At 33.7% G+C, this 23,883-nt stretch overlaps 1 protein-coding gene across 7 annotated transcripts in view; it reads right to left on the reverse strand.

Annotated features, from left to right (window-relative positions):
* CCSER1 (coiled-coil serine rich protein 1) overlaps nucleotides 1-23,883 on the reverse strand; it is a 1,258,994-nt gene that overhangs the window by 742,213 nt on the left and 492,898 nt on the right. For 6 of the 7 annotated variants that reach the window (XR_008295692.1, XM_053216127.1, XM_027060839.2 and 3 more), the window contains one exon: nucleotides 17,881-17,958. The exons of the other annotated variant lie outside the window; for it this stretch is intronic. Coding sequence is in view for 5 of the 6 variants with exons in the window: in XM_053216127.1 (XP_053072102.1) it covers nucleotides 17,881-17,958 (78 nt within the window). In the remaining variant the exon portion in view is untranslated. The remainder of the gene's footprint in view (nucleotides 1-17,880; nucleotides 17,959-23,883) is intronic. 7 annotated transcript variants of the gene reach the window in all.

Raw genomic sequence — 23,883 nt, forward strand, 5'->3', positions numbered from 1 at the left:
TATTTATATTAATGTTTCTATATTTTTTACCCTCAAGGAGTTCTTGAGAAGAATATAAACACCATATGTTACATAGTGTTAGGATAAGATTATAATTACTTACTCAAGTCAACAGGTAATTTAAATCTGAATAAATGTAAAGCTATTTTAAAGGCAGCTGTTAACAGTTAAACTGCTTTTACCACATAAAAGTGTATTAAATTATGTAGCTAATAACCTAATTATACAACATGAATACACTGAAAAACTGAATTTTGTATACATTAATAAATTTCATTCTATATTTGTCACTAAAGCTTTAAAACTAACTTATAAAACTGCAAAGTAATGATATTATACCATGTGGCTTATGGAAATGTGTCTTACTTTTTATATGTGTACTTTATATTCATCTCTTAGAGACAATTTGAACAACATATGAATCTTTCTATATACTTGTCTGAGTTTATGTACCAATATTTTTAGAACTGCATTGAAGCTTTCATCAAATCTTGGCATGCACTAAATTAAGTAGTGTTAAAACCAGTTAGTTCCAGAATATTTACCATTATATAGAAATGATTATTCATGAAGTTCTGATTCTTTCCTAGTAGATTGCTTTATTAAGACATATTTCAAAGAAAAGACAATTTCAATTTTTTTTTTAAATGGCTCTCTCTTTAAGCATTAATGAACAAAGAAAGAAGAAAGTTAAAACCAAATTCATAATGTTAACTGCCATTTGGTCCTGAGAAACTAAGTGAATATCAGATCTTACCCTTTACCAATATTCACATAAAATCAAGTATTTATTATTTGTTACATTTTATAACCATGTATGCAGTATTTAGCTTGGTTTTAACACAGACTTTAAGTTCTTTAAAAATGAATATGAAAACTCTACATTAATAAATATGTATAGCTAAATAGATAATTATATGTATATATTTTAAGCAGATGGTAGAGAAGAAAGTACATTTTAAGCTAAGAAATCCATGTAAAATCTAAGCACCTCGAGAGTAGACAGCAACAAGAAAAGGAAACTGGAAAGCAGATGGACACAAGAAATCTGAAATCTGAGCCAGCAGCGCACATCCCCACCCCCAAACAAACCAACCTCCTGGTATTGTGGGACCACAGAAAAACTATATAACTGTTAGAATGAGAACGAAGACAGATCTGACAACCAGAGGATTGGCTGAAAGTATTCCACATAGCCAGGCAACTTCTCCTCCCATCCCATCCTTTTTCTTCAGAAAGGAAATTAGAGGAATTAAAGTAACATCAGGCACAATTACTGAAAGCAGCACCATAGTGAAAACAAATAGATTAAAAGGGATAGGTGTTTTTCCAAAGAAGACATGCAGATAACCAACAGGTACATGAAAAGATGCTCAGTATCATTAACCAGGGAAATGCAGCTCAAAACCACAACGAGGTATCACCTTACATCTGACAGAATGGCTATTATCAAAAAGAAAGAAAAAAAATAACAAGTATTGGTGAGGATGTGGAGAAAAGGGAACCCTTTTGCACTGTTGCTGGGCATGTAAACTGGTAAGGCCACTGTGGAAAACAGTACAGAGGTTCCTTAACAAAATTAAAAACAGAGCTACCACATCATCCAGCAATTCCACTTCTGGGAATTTACCCCCACCCCCCTCCAAGAAAACATTAAGTCATAAATACATTTGCACCCCCCATGTTCATTGCAGCACTATTTACAATAGCCAAGATACAGAAACAACCTAAGTCCATCAATGGATGAATGGATAAATAAGATTTCACACACACATACACACACACACACACACACACGCATGCACACACGCACACACATGTATACACATATACTCACACACATAATAAAGTATTATTCAGACGTAAAAAAGAATGAAATCTATTTGTGATAACACGGATGGACCCCAAGGGCATTATGCTAAGTGAAATAAGTCAGACAGAGAAAGGCAAATACTGTATGGTCTTTCTTGTGGAATGTAAAAAACAAAAAACAAAAATAAAACAAAGAACAAAAAGCCCCCAAACAAACAAAAAACTAAACTTTGTAGACACAGAGGACAGATACAGAAGTCAGAGGCAGAGGGTAATGGGTGGGAGAAATGGGTGGAGGCGTCAAAAGGTTTAAAAAAATGAAATAAAATAAAACAATATAATCAATGTCAAAATTTAAAAAAATCTGTTGGGAAAACTAGATATATATTGTCTTATCTCACTCTTCTCAGACAACCTTATTTTTTCTAACCATAAGTACCTCAAACCACACATTCAACTGCCAATTCTCAAATCCTTATTTTCTCATTCTCTCTCTCTCTCTCTTAAAAAAATAATAAAATAAAATAAAAATCTACATATTGATTCCTGAAAACCCCATATCCCATTCTCTTTTCCCTTTCATGCTTTTGCTCTGGCAGCATGCATACCCTATCCTTCCAGGAAGGAATCTTTTTGGCATTTTGTCCCTATCTATCCAAGAATAGTGTGCTGATCTTCCAAGAAATTTGATAAATTATCAAATGTCCTATAATAAAATTCCTTCTCTCAAAACTAGTTAAAGCAAATTAAATTCTTGGATCTATGAAAACTGACCACGAATCCATGTGGCATTCCATCCAGGATTGCAAATATGGTTCCGAATTATAAAGTCTATTAATTAGAGAAATACATAATCTTAGTGGGATTATGATCTCAAAAGATAACAAACCTAAAGAATTGAGGGATGCTTTCTTGTATGCTGTCTTATTTCCTTCCCTTCCCTTCCCTTCCCTTCCCTTTTCCTCTTCACTTCTCTTTTCTTCTTTTCCCTCCTCTTCTCTGTATTTCTACCTCCATTTCTATTTTTATCTCTCTTCAGTTATATAAAGCCAATGAACAATAGAATCATGCTTAAAATAAAAACACTGTAGATTTTCTTTAAAAAAAAAAATAGCGCTTATTTATTTTTGAGACAGAGAAGAGCATGAGGGGTAGGGTCAGAGAGAGAGGGAGACACAGACTCTGAAACAGGCTCCGGGCTCTGAGCTGTCAGCACAGAGCATGACGCGGGGCTCAAACTCACAGACCGTGAGATCATGACATGAGCTGAAGTCGGAAGCTCAACTGACTGAGCCACCCAGGTACCCCAAATCAATGTAGACTTTCTGTAGTACTATAGTTAAAGGCAGTCTTTAGAATAAAAACAAACAAACAAAAAAACAAAACAAAACTGAATTAGAGTTCCAACTGAGCTATTTACCAACACTATGTCCTCTAGTCCAGTTCATAACTGCTCTGAGCTTCAATTTCTTTGTCTGTAAGTTGAGACAATAAATAACCTCAGTGTTTACTGAGGATTAATACTCTAAAGAAGTAGACAGCACTCAAGATCTCCAACCTGGAGTAATGAGTCGATATCTGAATTTTCTAGCATTTGGCTGTGGAAAAACCTCAGGAAAGGTACTATTATAAATCCAAATGGGCAAGTGGCAGGAATGCAGTGGTCTCTTAGACCCTGTTATCAGATAAATACCAGCTAAACAGAAGCCACAAGATGAGATCCTGACAAACAAAGACAACAGAATACTGAATTCCCTTCCATCAAGTTAGACTCGTAACAGATAATCTTAGAGTTGTATGGAAAACTATTCTTAGAGCTGTACAGAAAAAGAGGGTGAGCTACAAAAAACTTGGTAGCCTCATACTATATGTATAGCTTGATAGGCTTTGTTAGATATTTTAGATTATTGATGGTTAATTTAGTAAAATGATTAACTTCATTTTTACAATTAAAAAATTAATGTTTATTTATTTTTGAGAGAGAGAGAGAGAGAGACATCATGAGCAGGGTAGGACCAGAGAGAGACAGAGACACAGAATCCGAAGCAGGCTCCAGGCTCTGAGCTGTCAGCACAGAGCCTGACTTGGGGCTCAAGCACACAAACCCTGAGATCATGACCTGAGTCGAAGTCAGATGCTTAACTGACTGAACCACCCAGGCGATCCAATGATTACATTAATTTTAACAGGATAAAACAATTGAGAAGGAATTTGGTGTTAATTGAAAGGTTTTTTTCACCATTTGTTTAATAACTTGCTCATTTCCTCTATTATAATTGGCATATACTGATTCTATAGTAGGCACTGAAATGTGGAATATAAAGAATATAAATACGATATCTGCATTTATAAACATCTACTTCTATTGGGAAAAAATTTGATGTAGTGTGAGAAAGATTTGACAGGCCATTGCTGGTTTTTAAGATGCAAGGAAGGAATGAGCCAAGGAATGCAGGCAAAGTCTAGAATCTCAAAAGAGCAAGTAAAAGCACTAGCGCCTGGAGCTTCCAGAAAGAACCCAACTCTCTGAGAACTCTTTGATGTCAGTTCAGGGAGACCTAGTTTTGATTTCTGAGTTCCAAATCTATAACATACTAAATGTTAATTTTTTTTTTAGTTTGTGTTGTTATATCAGCGATATTAAACCAATACACTAACTATAACTTTTTAATAAATAATGATTTGATAAACACAAATGAATGGATCTTTTGGTATATATTTATGATAGCCTAGATCTCCTATAAACTCTATTATTTCAATATGAGTACAAGCAATTTTCACTTATTTGGGGGCATGTATAGATGTAGGGAATCAGTGATACTGTATGATAGGAAAGTTCTTATTTCTTGTAATTTACACTTGATTAGTACCATTTGATATTCTAGGAATTGGCCAATTTCAAATAAAGTTCAGAACCCATTCTATGGAAATCCAGCTCAGAAAACATCAACATTTCTTCATTTTGTATCTTACCATCTACTCAACTTGCTATGGTCTGTATATTTGTATCCCTCCAAACTTCATATGTTAAAATCCTAACACACTAACGTGATACTATTAGAAGGGGGGGATGTTTGGGAGGTGATTAGGTCATGAAGCCAGAGTCCTCATGAATGCAAAGTATGCCCTGATAATAGATTTCCCAGAGAGCTCCCCTGCCCTTCTACCATGTGAGGTTATAGTGAATAGACAAAAAGATGGCTGTCTAGGAAGTGGGTCCTCATCAGACATTAAATCTACTGGTGCTTTGCTCTTGAATTTGCCAATCTCCAGAACTGTGAGAATTAAACTTCTGTTGTTCATAAGCTTCCCAGTTTATGATATTTTGTTATAGCAGGCCAAACAGACCAAGATACAACTCTTGCTTACCTCCTGTACTTCAATGCCTACTGAAGTAGTCTAAGTTCTTTATAAAACATATAATGTCCTTCATACCAAACAACTTTGTCATTACCACATGGGAAACAACACCACTGATGATTTACAATTTCTAGACCCTCAGGGCCTAGCTTGGGACCTTAGCTCTTACTTCTCTCTTAGCTCAGATTGCATGACACTTCCCTATTCTCAACTCCATCTTTCCACTTGTGAAATACTTTGCACTTTTCCAAGTCATGTCCCCATACAAACAGCACTATGATTTTCTGTAGCTGTCTCTAGCCAGAATAAAATATTTCTGCTCCAAGACCTTTGCATAAGCTTTTACACATAGTGGTATCTCAATGAATGGTATTAATTGTTCTGAATGACTCACCACATTCAGGAATGTAACAAAAATAGTGATAGATGACAAAAATAGTGACAGATAATATTACCAAGTGACTAAGGCCCATAAGAAAGAGCAGGAAAGAGAAGGAGAGAAATGGATAATGTTAATAAGAGGACAGCCGCTGTCAGCTTTATTCCTGTGGGTATTATTACCAGAAAGTATGACTAATTTCTCTAAACCCACTAAGCCACCCAGGGGCTGACCAATTTCTCTTTATCATGGTGTGGCAACTGGCATGGCTCCATTTTTCTACTTGGCTCTGTTGCCAAAGCTTCTATTGCCTTGCAAAGACACTTAAGGGAAAAAAGTGAGCTTAATTCCTCTACCCTTAATTTTGCTTTGACATTCTGTTCAGCTTTTTAAAAACTTTCAGGCTCAAATACTGTTGCCAAATTCTTTCTTGTTCAGCAGGACCTAACTGCTCTAAATTAACCTTTAGTCTTAATAAGAAATATGTGCAAAAATATTCTAATATAACAGGTTTAGTCAACTTCATAAGTGTTTGTCCCAGCTCCTGACATAAGGATTTCCTATTAGATTTACCTGAGTAAAACAGATTACCTGTGAAAAAGGACATGTCTAGTACAGATATAAGCTGACTGCTGATAATGCAGGGACTTAAAAGAAAGCAGACCATTTTCTTAGCTGAGAATCTGACATCAACAGTACTCAGAATATTCAAATTGCATCTATCCTCCCAATTATTGCTATTAAGCTGCTGATTAGAGTCTAATACATCCATCTGGCGATTGTTTACCTTCCGGTTTTCTGTGCTATGAAGCAGCCACTATCCAAAGGGATACAAGTACGTTTCTATGCAAACACATAGCACCTCTTCCATTTCTCTTTGGAATGCATTTTAAGGTGATGTTCATAAATTTCTCTATGCTATTAAGAATATTTTTACTATAGCAAGAGTAAACAGAATTTTCTGATTTTTCATATTTATCCAACTTTAAATTTGTGTCACCAATATTTTTCCTGCAAAATTACTATACATAAGTTATGCAAAATTATTTATATGTAGTATGAAAACTGTACTGAAGAAATGCTCAATCTGTGATATAAAAACTTCAAAACAGAGTTTTTGCTTATTTTACTCATGTTATTGCATCTATCAGCATGGCTACTTAATACCTCTATATAGTATAATTAAAACAATGGATGAACAATGTCTTAAAAAAACATTTTAAGTCTAATATTCTCCAATTTCATGTAGTTACCAAAGATAATACAACCATTTCTAAATTATTTGATGTACAGTAGAATTCATTACACTTAATTCCATGTACATTTTACAGTCGCAATTGCCCATTTATATGATTCAACTTCTAAAATTTGTTTGTTAAACAAGTAGACAATTTCACAGTAGAGCAGATGGAAGTACTTGCTAGATAAACTAAACTCATTTTGCCTACTTTTGATAGCTTCTCATATTCAGGGTCCGTCTCAAATGGGCATACTAATAATGAATCATAGTCTCTGAATTTTATCTTGATTGCTAACTCCTTAAAGAAAACGTGTTACAGCATACTTCGCACTTACAGCTAAACTCTGAAGTAATGCTAGAGATTATATATAAAAACAACAAATATAAGTATTTATGATCCAGAGTATATAGGAAATGGTAATAATTGGGCTAAGAAATAAACACTGCATGTGCTATAAATGAGATCAGTTGCTTAAGTTATCATTGATAATGATGCCATTATCCTAAATACAGTGTTTATCTTAAGCTAATTCCAAATCTGATATCTGCATCAGATGTAAAAAGAGATTGTTTTAATACTGGTGTGCACAGCAATGATTGCCATCTCTGCTATTATCTTACATTAAGATTTTCTACACACTCAGGACCAATAGGTGCTGAAGAAAACAGCACCAACCACATGTTGACTTCAACTGTTTCTAAACAAAATTGTCCTGGCATCTTGCTGGCAAAGAGAACAAATGTTTCAGGGATGCCAGTCTTCTCTGAGGTGGATTCCCAAACCAAAGTTGAACTTATCAAGACTCAGTTTTTTTTTCTTCAGTATTTATTTTTGAGAGAGAGAGAGAGAGAGACAGAGCACAAGCAGGGGAGGGACAATGAGAGAGCGAGACACAGAATCCAAAGCAGGCTCCATGCTCGTGAACTGTGAGGTGACCTGAGCCAAAGTCCAATGCTTGACTGACTGAGCCACCCAGACACCCTAAGCTTCTTAAAATTTATTTTCTTTCCAGAAATAGAAGGTCATTTTTTATTTTTCAAACCTTCAATGCTTTTATTGGCTTTAGGATTTTCCCACAGTAGTTCAACATCTTGTTTTTTTAATGTGCAAATGAATCCAGAAATATTTTCGCATGTTCTGCACCTGAATTCTATCCTGCCATGTTCTGTACCTATACTCTAAATTCAGGCTTTTTCCTACAAAATCCCTACTCTTGCAAGTTATGAAATACAATCCAAATCTATGTCTCGTAGTTTTCTGAGGTTCTGTTTAACTCAACGGGATAGAAAGTGGATCTCTGAATTCAATTATCCAAGATCACCTTTAACAGATGCTCAGTAGATCTTGTCCACTAAGTACATCAATGGGATTCTTTGACCAGAGTAAGCAGAGTATAGCCCAATGCTCTGAAAGAAGGCATTAACAACAACAACAACAACAAAAGTCTTATATCAGTACCACTTGGAGAACTCAAAAAATCTAAGGCACCAACCTATGAAACAATAAAGCAACTCAGTGAGATTTAAATTAAAGAAATTAAATGGATGTGTGAACTGGAGATGGAGTGGGCTGTATGTCATGGATTTTAGCATGTATTAATGTTGACAAGTTCTGTATCTTGTACATGACTTCCTGAAATCATTTGGACAGTGTGTGAGCAAGATCTGGACAGCAATATGAAGCTAGTATGCAACATAAAATTATTTGCTTATTTTTTTCCATTAAAATCTTTTTCCCTGAGGTTTAGTATGTCTGAGAGATAATGCGTATCTTTTAACACAAATTAGACAAAATTTGTTTTGGCTTTAATTTATGTAAAAATAATTTTCTTTATCAGAATATAAAATTACCATTTTTCTTACTATTAGAGCATTCATCCTGTATTAGTAATATGGTCTTCAAAAGCCAAATAATAGGTATAATAGTCATTTAAAATGCATCTGGACAGAACTTGAAGGAAAAAAGTTAACACAAAATAATATGTGTACAGTATATTTATATAATATAATGTAGAGAGTATTGTTTGGTAGTTTTTCCTTCAATTTAAATTTTACTGTCAGTATTTATAATCAGGAATTCAGTAACTATTTCTCTAACACCATAATTCTTTGATATTCTCAACCATAATATTTTAAAGACTCTAAGTTTATTCAAATATGGAGACAATTGAGTAAAGTTCCCAATTTAATGGAAATTAAAATAGCATTGGAAAATATATTCAAATAAGTACACTGGTGAATATATTTAAACATTTAAGGAAATCTCCTATTTCCTTCTACATTTCCTCAATCCCAAACTCCTTACACCTGACTGAGAATTTAACAGAGCTGAAAACTGATACATAAAAGACTGTCACACATTATTTTCAGTGTAATTGATTAAAATTGCTATACATTTTTGTCATTCTCCTTCAAGAGATACAGTTTATTTTCCCTTCACTTAAGTCAAGTTGGCCCTATATGCAAAAAACAGTTAACATAGCAGTCTTTATTCTGTTTATCTGTTATGGGGTGAATTGTGTCTTCCTGAAATTCGTATGTTGAACTTCCAATTCCCAGTACCTCAGAACATAACCATATTTGGAGATAAGGTCTTTAAAGAGATGATTAAGTTAAAATGAGGCCATTTGGATGAGACCTAATTCAATACGGCTGATGTCACTATAAGAAGACAAGGGATACCAAGGAAGTGCATCGACAGAAAAAAAGGCCATGTGGAAACATGAGTGAAGGCCATCTGCAAACCAAGGAGAGAGCCTAACCTAAAACCAACCCTACCAGCACCTTGACCTTAAAATCCAGACTTCAACGACACCCAAAAAACAAATAATTAAAACATCGACAGAAGACATGAACAGACATTTCTCCAAAGGGGACATACAGATGGCCAAGAGACACATGAAAAGATGTTCATCATCACTTACCATCAGGGAAATGCAAATATAAACTACAGTGAACATTATACCTGTCAGAACAGCTAAAATCAATAATACAAGAAACAACAGGAGAGGATGAGGAGAAAAAAGAACACTCTTGCACTGTTGATGGGAGTGCAAATTGGTGCAGCCACTGTGGAAAACAGTATACAGGTCCTCAAGAAGTTAAAAACAGAATTACCTTATGATCCAGCAATTACATTATTGGGCATTTTCCTGAAGAATACAAAAGCACTAATTCAAAGGGATACATGCACCCCTATGATTATAGCAGCATTATATACAACAGCCATGATATGGAAGTGGACCAAGTGTCTATGTATACATATATATGTGTATATAAATATATATATATATGTGTGTGTGTGTACATATATATGTGTGTATATATATGTATACACATAAATATATGTGTATGTGTATGTATGTATATATACACATACACATATATATACACACATACACATATTACTCAGCCATAAAAAAACAATAAAATCTTGCCATTCGCAGTGACATGGATGGACCTAGAGAGCATAATGCTAAGCAAAATAAGCCAGTCAGAGAAAGACAAAAAACATATGATTTCACTGATATGTGGAACTTAAGAAACAAAACAAATGAGCAAGAGGGGGAAAAAGAGTGACAAACAAAGAAACATACTCTTAATTATAGATGACAAACTGACGGTTAACAGAGGAGACTTGGGTGGGAGATTGGGTTAAACAGGTGATGGGTATTAAGGAGTGCATTTGTGATGAGCACCAGGTGATACATGGACGTGCTGAATCACTAAAACATCACACTATGTTGGCTAACAGAAATTAAAATAAAAGCTTACAAAGAAATAAAATTATCACCTTCAGAGCTGTGAGAAAATATATTAAAAATTCTTTTATGCACATAATTGTGGTATTTATTTATGGCAGCCCTAGCAAACTAATATGCTATCCTTAGAAAGATTTACTTTCAGGGTTGGCCACTGGTTGGCTTCTGAGCACCTGACTGGTAACCAGCACCCCATATTGATATCAAACTTTCCATAATTAATAAGAGTGCCTGAGGTATGCCTGAAAGTAAAACTGCAAGTCAATTATACTTCAATAATAAAAAAAAGTAATAAGAGTGGCTCACTGTGCCTAAGTAATTTATATAAACAGTATTGATAATGCTTAACACCTGATTTCTTTCTAGAAGTTTAGAATTTCTGCTCTAGGTACAGGGTTCCTATGTGAATCTTTGGAGGCTGAATTGCTAGTGGGCTTTATTGGGTAGAACTACCACATACATTGCTGGGAGAAATGTGTGTGTGCTGTTTATGACGACATACTGGATTCTGTGAGTCCTTTTTTTTTTTTTAATGTTTATTTTTGAGAGAGAGGGAGAGAGAAAGAGATAGCAAGGGAGGGGCAGAAAGAGAGGGAGAAACAGGATCTGAAGTAGGCTCCAGGCTCTGAGCTGTCAGCACACAGCCCTTTGTGGGGTTTGAATCCACGAACCATGAGATCATGACCTGAGCCAAAGTTGGACGCATAACCGGCTGAGCCACCCAGGTGCCCCTGAATTCTGAGTCCTTCTAATAAACATCTGAATGCTGGGGTAGCTTCAGGGACCATTGACACACCATGTGACTGCTTAACCAAAAGAAAGATGTGGAGGTAAAGCGGTATGTATCTTTGTCTTTTCCATAATTGGCCTGGAAGCTTCCACTTCTTAGAACATTCACTATGGGGGAAGCCAGCTTTCATGTAATAAACCTAACTAATCTAAAATATTGTGGGGAAATGCTGTGAGAAAACTCAAGTTAATCCATAAGGAGTCATCTTGGGTATCTACTCCACTTGAGCCTTCAGATTATTCCATTATCCACTTACTTCTTACTGTACCCACTTGTAAAACCTCAAATAAGAACTGTCTAGGTAAGTTTAGTCAACATGGAAAATCATAAACAGCAATAAGAAATTATTATTTTAGGCTGCCAACTTTTGAATGGTTTATTACACAGAAATAGATAACTAAAAATAAAGAAAAAGAAAGAAAGAAAGAAAGAAAGAAAGAAAGAAAGAAAGAAAGAAATCATTTTATTTTTAAGTTATCAAAAATAATGGCTTAAAACATGCACATTAATAATAGGTCTCTTAAAATGTATTACCATTAGGAAAACATTTGGTATATTTTGTATTTAAAATTATTACTATAGCATAAGCACATTCCTTAAATAGTAATCACAGCGTGATTTTGTCTTCAAAATTTATCAGCTATCCTTTGGGAAAAAAAAAAGTTTTTTCCTGCTTATTTCTTCCACTAAACACCAAGGAATCATATTTCTGTCCCACAACTATTGATCTTAGAATCTACCTCAAATTATAAGTCTAGCTTTACTTGTATGGTTTTCAGTTATCTGGAAGAAAAATAAAGATTACTAGAAGTTAGTATTCCCTAAAAGATAGAATATTAGCCACGGTAAAAGTGACATTATTTGCCATCTCTTATCTAATCCATCTGCCTTACTACTATTAACATAATTAAACCAAAACAATAAACAAATAAGATTTCATTAATCTTCACATTATGATATCTACTTATTTGAAACATCAGAAAAAGCAAAATAAATAAAACTAGAGTGATGTAGAGAAAATAGAATCAGGGATAATATTTGACATTGATCTTTTTTGATATCTATACCATTAAATCCTGCAGATTCACATTCAAAACATGTCCAAAATCCCACCAGTGCTTATTACCCTCTCAACTTTTACTCCAGTTTAAGCTGCCATCATCTCTCACCTACAGGGGCCTTGATGTCCTTCTACCATGTCTCCAAAGTCAAAGTAATAGTTTTAAAATAAAGTCTAACTCTGCCATTCCTTTTTTTGCAAACACTTTAATGGTTTCCCATCTCATGTAAAGCAAGACCTTGAGTCTTTACTGTAGCCTACAAGGCCTTTCATGATCTGGTTTCTCTCTGACTTGATCTCTTACTATTTGCCCCCTCACTCACTCTGCTCCAACCACATGGCCCTCTTATTGATCCTGAAAAGGCCAAGAGTTCCACTGCATAGTTTTTGCACTGTTCTCAAGCCTCTTCCCATAGACAAGTGGTACTCCCTTTCTTCCTTATGGTCTCTGCTAAAATATTCCCGAATCAGAATGGCCTTCTTGGACCATTCATTTTGAAACAGTATCATACTTTAGAGTTACTTTCTATTCTCCAAACTCTGCTTTATTCTTCATCATAGTATTTAACATCCCTATCTGACACATTATATATTTATTTTTTTATTGTCTATCCCTCCTCACTAGAACCCAAATACCATGAAAGCAGGAATTTAGTCTGTGTTATCTGCATTGAAACACCAGTGCCTACAATATTATCAAGCACAACTCAGTAAATTGATTCACTAACGAAGGAAGGAAGGAAGGAAGGAAGGAAGAAAGGAAGGAAGGAAGGAAGGAAGGAAGGAATCCATGGCACAATAAAAAAAAAATTAGCAGAAATTCAGAATATACCATTTGGGGCTATTTTTGGGACATGAAAAAAAAGTAATTTCCAGCAATAAGAGAGGCCATTATACTCACTCAATGAGAAACAACAGCAATAAACACACACACAATCCCAAATATGCAAGATATACAACAGATGATGTTGGGAAGGTCATGCCACTATCTGACTCCTCCTTCCTGGAGTCTCCAAATGTGTTCTTTTCCATTATGTTGTCAGACAAAATAAACTGGCCTACTTGGTATACTGACAAAGAGTAAAACATCAACAGTACTTTGTTTGCAATGTGTCTTTTTTCCAGTATCCAATGTGATGAACAATGTTCCTTCAGCAGAGTTTGCATTTAGGAGGTTACCAGGTTACCTCTTGTGGTGGTTTGGGAAATTAAAGAAAATACACTACAGTGCATTCCCGATTAAAAAAAAAAAAGATACCATATATCTTTATGGTTACAGAACCATTAATTATGTATTTCTTTTTTCCAAGTAATGTGTTATTATATTTAACATTTTTCCCTTAAGACAGATTATTGTATTTACTCCTTCTCCCTCATAATTAATGAGCATTTCCATTAATTATTTTTCATATAAGGAATCTGATATATGAGTTTATCTGAATACTCAAGGGTAGAAAATAAATAGCATGACTTCTAGAAATGAATATTAAATACTATTCTTCAGCAAAGTAAAGAATTTATGTTCAAAGCACGTTACTACTCTCACATTTGGAAATAAAGGACAAGAGATTAAGTGGAAATAATTCTGCTTCATGTTATTTATAAAATACAGAACCTCTTGCCTTAAACTTAGAAATATTTGTTCTACAAAACATAATAGTTAATATCTATACTTCATACTATGCATTATTTGAAACACTTTCTATTTATTAACTTGTTGAATGTTATAAAAATTCAATGAAGAAAAATTTGTTGTTGTTCCCACTTGGTAGATGGGAAAATCAAGACACCAGGTAACAGGCTCAAGGTCATATAGTTAGAAAGTATCAGAACTGAGATCTGATCCCAGGTAATTTCCTAACTAGACTAAGATTGCCTCTAATGTTCTCAACTCTCCTTTTCTGCTCTCTTAAAAATAAACATTGCTTTTAAAGTAGAAATCAATGATCATTATAGAAACTGTAGACAAACAAATTTAAAGAATAATTCATCCAAATAGTTGATAAGTGTATTTTTGGGACTATTTTTTTTTCTACACACTATTTATATAAGTGAGAAAAAACTATGTTTATTACTACATGTTACTAAATCCTGAGTTTAGGCTCTAAAGTCAAGGGGAGTTAGCATCATTTCTTCTCCTAATATCCCAGCACTGCATGACAAGATTAATTTTTTAAGACATTAATTTATTTCTGTAATTCCATCTCTCTGACGTTTGGTTCAATAATGTGGCTCTATGCTTCTCAAAGTAAGGTCTGTGTGAGGTAAGAAAAATCTTCAGACAGTTCAGACAATTACTTTCCTCAATTCTGTTTCTAAAAAGTACATTGAGAAGATTTAGGCCCTGGCTGATTAAACAAAAGAGGAAAATCCCAAGGGAAATTTGAAAAAAAAAAAAAAAAAGGAACTTCTCTAGTCTAGACTAAATGGTGATTTCTGAGGATAAAAGGAATCTAAGAATTTTGGATTTCACAAGGAGAGGAGACTCGGGAAATATACCAGCACCACTCTGGGTCAGCTCCTGGAGAAGGTGGCTGGGCCTTAGAGAGGGTGGCTGTATTGTATGTTCTAGGCATTGGATATCCAATCTCATTAGACACTTCAGGAACCCAAGTATCACAGAAAAGCAGCACTTAATGGGCCAAGAATGGCAATGAGTAAACTGTGTTTATATTTGGATTTTGAAGATTGATGAATGGAGGGTATTCTTTAATGCCTTTGTGCATTCTTGAAGCAGAGTGTAAAGAAAAATAGAGTTGAATTCATTTCTAGCCATTGAATTTATCACAGGGTAAGAATAAAGGCACACAGGAGGATAATACCTTTTGCTAAAATATCTAATTAAAGAAAAGATGCTTTTCTTTTGGAGAAAAAAAGGAACTAAAATCTAGCAATCACGCTTCATTAGAGTACAAATAAATTTTTAAATACGGAATAAGTGTGGTTGACAAAAGAAACATGGCCCATAATAAAGTGTACTCTTATGGAGGGGTCACTAGCAGTGAGCCAGCTTCAGCTTCAAGACTGTTAGTTCTGGGAATGGACTGAGGCTGCTAATAACTGTGTACTTACAAATAAATTAAAAGGATCATCTTATGAAAGAACAGTATTGTTTGGCAACCCCAAGGCATTCGGTGTGGAATATCTATCTGAGCCAAGAAAGGAGGTAGGGTAGATTGGAAGTAATTAGATGGTTGAGAGAAATCAAGAATGGCAGATGAAAAAAGGTAGAATAGGCTGGAATGGACACATCAAAGTTAATGTCAATTTGGTTCAATGTTATTCTATAAAAAGAAACATAAACATTGTAATTTACAGTTAAGCAGCCTATTCTCTCTCTCTGTCTCTCTTTTCTCAAATCACACTCTCAGATGAGTGATCTTGAAATTTTATAATTCTATTATGGTTATTTGATAAAATATTATTCCCACCCATGCAAAATTAGTTATACCTTGGCCCTTCCATAATGATGTTGTGGTAGGTAACAGACCGCTTGTGTATGTAACCCTGAATGCTTTATTAAAAACAAAAACAAAAACAAAACAAAACCAGAGATTATACATTTACCTATTGTTTTCAAATGTATACCCATAATAGTTGTCTGCACAATCATGTAAATCTGGAATCCTAGAAATACCTCAGCATCAAGAGTGTGACTGGGAAGTCTGTGAGTTTACTGTAGTGTACATAGAGAATTGTGCATATCATTCATCTTTTTCTATGAAGGGATACTCTCAAACGCTTTCATGCTCAGACATGACTACAATAGGGAATGATGAGAAGAGTGGTGAATAAGCAAATGCAGGAGCTTTATTTCATAATTTCAAACTCTAATTTTAGACACTTTTAAATATTAGAGGATTTTTTTATATATGATTAAATAATACATATAATATTCCTTTCACAAAAGAAGTAAATTGAGAGGCACTATAACTACATTGGCTACCAAAAGCTAATATTATATATTATAAGCACTAAGAAGTTTTAATTGCTTATAAAACCACTTACACTCATTAACATGGGAACACTATTGATCTCTTAGAAGCAGTCGAGAAACTAACTAAAATAATTATATTTATATTAGCTTTGTGTCAGCACATTTTGGAATATATCTGGCCTTTTATTTTACCTCCATTAAAAAATACATTAATTTTCAAGGAGTATAGTCATTATCAATATATTAAAAAGAGAAAATGGTTTCTAGTAATGCTTTGAGAATTCAATTAAAATATTGTTAAAGATATGATTCTTGTGTAAATTTGTCCCATATGCCATAAGATAGAAACATTAAGTAACATTAAACTTTGAAATGTTAGCATTTTCTTCTTTGTCATAGAATAATAAAGATTTCGCAATAAACAATGTAATCAGAATACTAAACAGTATTTAACCATACTCTGATAGAAAACCTTTTAATTATTATTGCCCATCATTAAGATACAAAGCATCTATAATTAGAAAGCTAAAAACACGCAATGAAATTCATAGCTTTCTATTACTTTCATTTTAACAATACAGCAAATACTTAGTGTATGGAAATCAATGCCAGCCACTGTACTAGGTATAAGCAATATGAAGTTGAGTAAGTTATACTTTTCACATGAAAAAGAAAAAAATACAATAACATTTTATGATAAAATCCAAAAATCATGAAAATCATAATACATCTCAAAATGTACATCTACCAGTCTTTAAACCAAATTAAACTGAAACTATTGCATGTAAGTGTAAAATCCCAACCTTCCGAGTGTTTTTTGCCATGATCTTAAGGATTGTCTTTCTTTATAACAATTTTGATGAAATTCAAACACCCTTGAAACAAACATAAAATAGCTGATCTGCAAGCTTTGGTTTAAAGAGATACATCAAATCTTAAACAGCAAAACGAGAAAATGATGTCTCACTTATAATGCATATAGTCTCCCAAACTGAAGAATTCTACTAACCATACTGCTTAAAATATACATATTTTACATATTTACATATTTACTTAAATATTTTTAAAATATAATGTGTTCAGAGGAATGATTCCATATTTCAGTTTTTGATTTTGTTCATTTTTATTTGTAAAAATTGCATATTTCATCAATTATGACCTAGAGTCATCAATGAAAATTTAAACAGCAAATGAAAATTTAACTACTCAATGAGGGCAAAAGAATTCATTCTAAATCTATTGCTTAAACTAAGATACACAAAAGATTTGAAACCTCTAATTCATGTGACATCAAACTATTATAAAGAAATCCCTATTTGTTACATGCAAGGCAAATGATGTGTTCTATAAAGTATGAACTTTTACTCCAAACCTTGACTTTCCTTTACCAACCAAAATGACAACAGAACAAAAACAAAGATTTTACCATTTGAAATTAGATCATTATATTAAAGCAGTTCACCTTATCTCAACCATGAACTATTTTGTTATACTAAAAATATCATAATTTTTTAAATTAATTAATTAATTATTTATTTTACCTTGAAAGGCAAGGGCTCTTCAGTAAGAGGACTAACAGGAAGTGAAGCTGTGCTACTTGCTGGGCTCATATCGGCACTCTGCAAGGAAAACACAATTTAATCAAAAAGATATATTTTAGCCACTGGGTGGCTCAGTCATTTGAAGACCCTGACTCTTACTTTCAGCTCAGGTCATGATCTCATGGTTTGTGAGATCCATCCCCCACATCTGGCTCTGAGCTGACAGCCGGGGAGCCTGCTTGGGATTCTCTCTCTCTCCCTCCCTGGTTCGTGGAACACACTCAAGCAGTGCACGCTCTCTCTCAAAATAAATAAACAACATTAAAAAAAGATGCATTTGGGTAGTTATTTTTGTTATTTCTAATTTAAAATCAAATCCCTCCTCATATAAAAAAATAAGTTAAATATGGGTGTAGAAAAATCTGAATGATTATTATATACTGAATCATTCCTCATTTAGAAATAGTTATCTGAAAAAAATAGTCTAATTATGACTTCTTAATGTACATTCCAAGAGAATTTTGTTAAATACAATGATCATCTTTTGTGCTAGGGCAGTATTTGAAAGTATATTTGCTTACTTTAGATTTTTACCTTTTTTTGAAAGTTACACTATATTTGTGATGATTTACTATGTTGCTATTTGATGTCTTCCAGGCTGATTTTCAAATGTTATTTTTAAAAGTATTTTCATTTTGGGGCACCTGGGTGGCTCAGTCGGTTAAGTGTCCGACTTCGGCTCAGGTCATGATCTCGCAGTTTGTGAGTTCAAGCCCCATGTTGGGCTCTATGCTGACAGCTCAGAGCCTGGAGCCTGCTTTGGATTCTGTGTCTCCCTCACTCTCAGCCCCTCCCCCACTTGTGCTCTGCCTCCCTCTGTCTCTCAAAAATGAATAAATGTAAATGAAAATAAAAAAAAATAAAAGTATTTTCACTTTTATTTAATGAAGATTTAAATAATTGTATCCAGTTTTTATTCATTATGAAAACGGTATCTGTCATCAAGCTGCAAAGCAAAATCAAGAAGTATTACATTTTTAAATTCCCATATTCATAGCCCCTGAAATTTTACAATCTTCCTTATATCCTGCTAAACAAACAAACAAACAAACAAACAAAATGTTTGAATAAAGGATTTATGCAAAAAGAATTATTGGAATGTTGATAATGTTGTTCTTTTAGTCCTGTAAAAATGTAATCAATTAACATTTCTTAAATAAGAAGAAATTTTTTTAGCCCTCCCCCCAAGCTTATCACTATTTTTTGTAAAAGAATGAAAAAATACTGATAATAGGGAGCAACAGAAGTTATGTTACTATACCCTTAACTCACTCTCTCAGGGTAATTATTCCATTTAAGTAGATAAGCAAATAAAACACTGAAAAGAATGCACAGCAACATTTTCCAGCTTGGTTACCAACTGTGCATGCACTCAAATACAGAACATTTTGTAGTAAAGATTAAAGCAAAAGAACAGATTAATTTTGATTGTGATATAGGAATAAGCATACAAGTTTGGCTGACTTAAGTTCCAAAAAAGAACATGTTCAAAGACAAGATGCTGCAACTATTACAATTCTTAGAGTCTCTTTCCACTCATGAGATCATTTTCAATTCATATGATTCAGGTGTACCATAAATTGGATACATTTAAAATATCCTTCAAGTGGTATTATTTCTGACTCTAGTTCAGCAGCAATGTGTAAGAACTATAAGCATAGGAACCAAGATATTCAGTACAATTTTTATACACCATGTACTGCACCTGCTTCAGAAATTGATGTAAGACTGCACATTGACCTAAAATGTCTAACAGAGGATATTAGGTAAAAACCTGAACAATAATCTACTGAAGGAAGCAGGAAAATATATACACTAGATAATTGAAGTGAATTGACTACTGACTTAATTTCTAAATTTATTCAGAGCTTCTTGTCCATTATTTGATCAAAATCAGGGAATATTCTGAAATGCTGACTTTCACTATCTGATTATATGATGTAATGGAGAAACAAAGGCTTTCTTAGGAATGAATTTACTGCAGGATTCTAAATTAAAAAAAAAAAAAAAAACAAACTTTTTTTTTCCCCCGCACTAGAAAAAACAAGACTTGTGAACTGTTTCTCTCATTAGATTTCTCATGAGAAATTAAGCAAGTAATAGAACACAGGTCATATACAGTTGAATTATCTGGTATTTCCCTGAACTATTGATACTCTGCAAAGCATATTAAAGTATCACGCCCTTAAAAAATCATATATTCAAAAGACAGAAGATGGCATTCAGTTGTGAAAATTTAAACGCCTGTATCACATTTTTGCAGATGGAAGATTTTTGAACTTCCATAAGAACATATGCCAAAATCAAGCTTCATGGTTAACTTCTTTTAGGGTTGAGGTCTCCAACAACTTCCCAGAAATAAAATGTGTCATTCTAAGCACTGTTGGAAAGCACACTTCAAAATCTGCGTCATCTAACCTTGATTCTTTGAATGTCATTCTTAGAGAAAACTGTGTTCCTGCTTTAACTTTCAAATCCATCTTACAGTATGACACTTTAATTCTATTGTTCTTAGGGAATCTTGAGAAAAATGTTTTAAAAATACAAATCAATCTTATATAACATCTGCTACACTGCACTTAATTGTCAAGTGACCTGTAATTTAGATGCCATTCCAATTTGCTTACACTTTTAGATACTGTGTCTGATATTATGGTATAAACCCTACAGATATAAATCTTATCCATACTTCATACTTTAATTAATTTACTCCTTCATTTAATAATAGCAATACCAATGCAATTGCATATCTAAATACAAATTAACAAAGTATTTCCTAAGTTACTTTGAAGTTTTTAAAAGCTAACACTATATGTTCATTCACAATTTTCTTCATAAAATATTTTGTTAGAATGATGGCTTCATCTGCTATTGATATATTTCAGAGCCTTTGGAAATGGCTGGTTCTCAATAATATGAAAGTGACTATCTTTGGAATACAGAAGAATTATTCTGTAAAATAAACAAATCATGCCAACAACAACAACAGCAACAACAACAACAACAACAACAACAAAAGTCTCCTAATTCTCATTTAACACACTTTGGCTTTCCGACCCAGTACAGAATGCACAAGATGTTCTTGATATAAGACATCTATCCTAATTCTAACAAGTGTCCTAAAAACCTGGTTTTCTGGTTCTAAGTCCAGTAGATACTTGCTTCTTTCCAACACTAGGGTGATTAAATAATATGAACTTAATATTTTTCCTATACTCAAAATGTTTTGTCCACCCCAATTGGTAGACCTCCCTCACCCTTCTATTTCTACTGCATATATGCCAAGTCCTTTTTTTTTTAAATTTTTCTCCAAATTGGGCTTAATGTTTAGTGTGACTTATAAGTTTAATAATAAAATCTAGACAAGACCTGTGAGACTATCAAAGATATTCTAGTGAATATCACCCTCTTCTCATGCATATTGTTCTCCAGAATTCTTTCTACTCATCTTGGTTTGAAAAAACTACTCACTTTGCTGTTGCTGTTTCCATAATATAAATCTCCTAACTTCACAAACTACCTCATCCCTCACCTCCAATTCATCTTTTTCTTTAAATCAACTTTACTGAAGTATAACATACCTATACTAAAATGCAACTTTTAAATGTGGTTATGTGACTTTTTGACAAATGTATACTAACAAAACCAAGATCTAAAACATTTTCATCACCTCAAACTGTTCCCTCATCCTCCTTTGCATTCAAATGGCACCCCCTTTCCTGGTCCTGGGCAACACTGATATGCTGTATCTCTATAGGTTAGTTTTGCCTTCCTCAGAATGTCACATAAATGGAAATGTACTTTATGAACTCTTTTACACCCGGTTCCGCTCATTCAGCAAAATGATTTTGAAATGCATCATGTCATGCTGTTGCATGTTTCAGGATCCATCCTTTTAAACGTCAGGTAGTGTTTAAGGGCAAACCACAATTTGTCTATTCAATCACCTGTTGGTACAGTTTGAGTTGTCTCCAGGCTGGAACTATTAGCCATGCTGAACATTTGTGTGTGCGTGTGTGTGTATATCTATCTATCTATCTATCTATCTATCTATCTATCTATCTATCTATCTTTTTGTGGTCATACATTTTCACTTTTCTTGGATAAATACCTAACAGTGAAATTGCCTGGGTCCTGTGGTAAATTTATATCCATTATTATGCCAATTTCATAACAAATTGACAAATATTCTCTAAAGGGGTTAAAAACATTGCACTTCAATTTGCATTGTATCTCACTAATATTGGTAGTATTAGTCTTTTTTTTTTTTTAACTTTAGCCATTCAAGGGATGTTTAATGGTAGCTCACTGTGGTTTTAACTTTCATTTCCATAGACAACTAATGATTTTGAACATCTTTCATGTGTTTGTTGACCATTAGTATATCTTGTTTTGTGAAGAGTCTGTTAAACTATTTCATCTATTTTTCTTTTTGAGTGGATTATTTGGATATAAATTATTTGTTGTATATGTGTATTATAAATATTTTCACACAATTTCTGGCTTATTTCTTTGTTTTCTTAATACTGTCTTCAAAAGAACCAACGATTTCCATCTTATTTGTCTTTTTGTTTGTTTTGTTATGGTTTATACTTTTGGTGATTCACCTGAGAAACCTTGTTCAACTTCAAGTCCACAAATATATATATTTTTTACTTATGTTTCCAGCTATTAAACTTTCAGTTCAAACATCATGGCCAAAAAACAGCATAGTTAGTATTCTAATCTTTGAAAATGTTTTGCAATTTCTTGTTGTACAAGAAACATCAAATAACATTAATACTTGTACACAATCTAGCAAAAGACTTTCACAAAACTTAATTTGTATTTAGCAAGTCACCTCAAGCATTTAGCCAATTCACTCATTTGGTGGGAATCTGACAGTTAACAGTAGCTTCACATAGTTTAATTACAATAAGCAAAAACGTGGAGATATTATCTGCTTGTGGGTTTGTGGAGGGAAGAGAAGAAATCTTTGCTAACATACCGAAAATTTTAAATTAATACATGAGACTCTCATCAGAATTGGCGATTATGGAACTTCCTGGGCAGAGGAACTGGAGAAGGAGAGAGAAGTAAAGTTTTAGGTGGGAAGGATAATAGAAATGGCAAGAAAAGCAATGTGTCTATCATCTCGGAGACTGATGAGTTGACTCATCTTTGAGGAAAAAAGAGGGTGCAAGTAGAAATGGAAAAAGCTATTTTAAATAAAATTCTAAGCAGTAAGATGAGCAATATGATCTTCTTGTTCAAATTTCTCAATGGAATAAAAAATGATTTAAGCATCTAGAGAAGTTCTGCAAATACCATGCCTCTGTGGCATATTAAGAGCTGCGACATAAGAGGAAAACAATGGCAGGAGGCTGACTAGAACTCTCTTTGGGTCCTATGAGATGATTCTTAAATATACATATGAATTATCAAGGATAACTTACAAAGAGGCCAGAAGTAGCAAATTTCAGACTCAATGCAATTTTCAGACTCCAGTATCTCGTACCAGCTCTAACAATCTAGTATCTACGCTGACTATCAACACTGATGCCAGAATTACTAGAGATTATTGCTGATGGAAAAAATAAACGTACAAAAATAAGTGTACAAAATATAAGTAGGGGTGCCTGGGTGGCTCAGTTGGTTGAGCATCTGCCTCTTGATTTCGGCTCAGGTTATGATCTCACAGTTCGTGAGACTGAGCCCTGCTTTGGGCTCTGTGCTGACAGTGCAGAACCTGCTCCAGATTCTCTCCCTCACACTCTCTCTGTTCCTCTCCCGTTCTCACACACACACACTCTCTCTCTCTCTCTCAAAAATAAATTAAAAAAAAACCTTTAAAACAGCAACAACAACAACAAAAAACAAAATAGAAGTATATTAAAACAGTATTTCTATTTTAAAAAATCCAGAAAATGAACAGTAGGGTTCACAAATTATAGCAGGTGTTCT

Source organism: Acinonyx jubatus, chromosome B1 (assembly GCF_027475565.1).
Source record: "Acinonyx jubatus isolate Ajub_Pintada_27869175 chromosome B1, VMU_Ajub_asm_v1.0, whole genome shotgun sequence".
NCBI classification, from domain to species: domain Eukaryota; kingdom Metazoa; phylum Chordata; class Mammalia; order Carnivora; family Felidae; genus Acinonyx; species Acinonyx jubatus.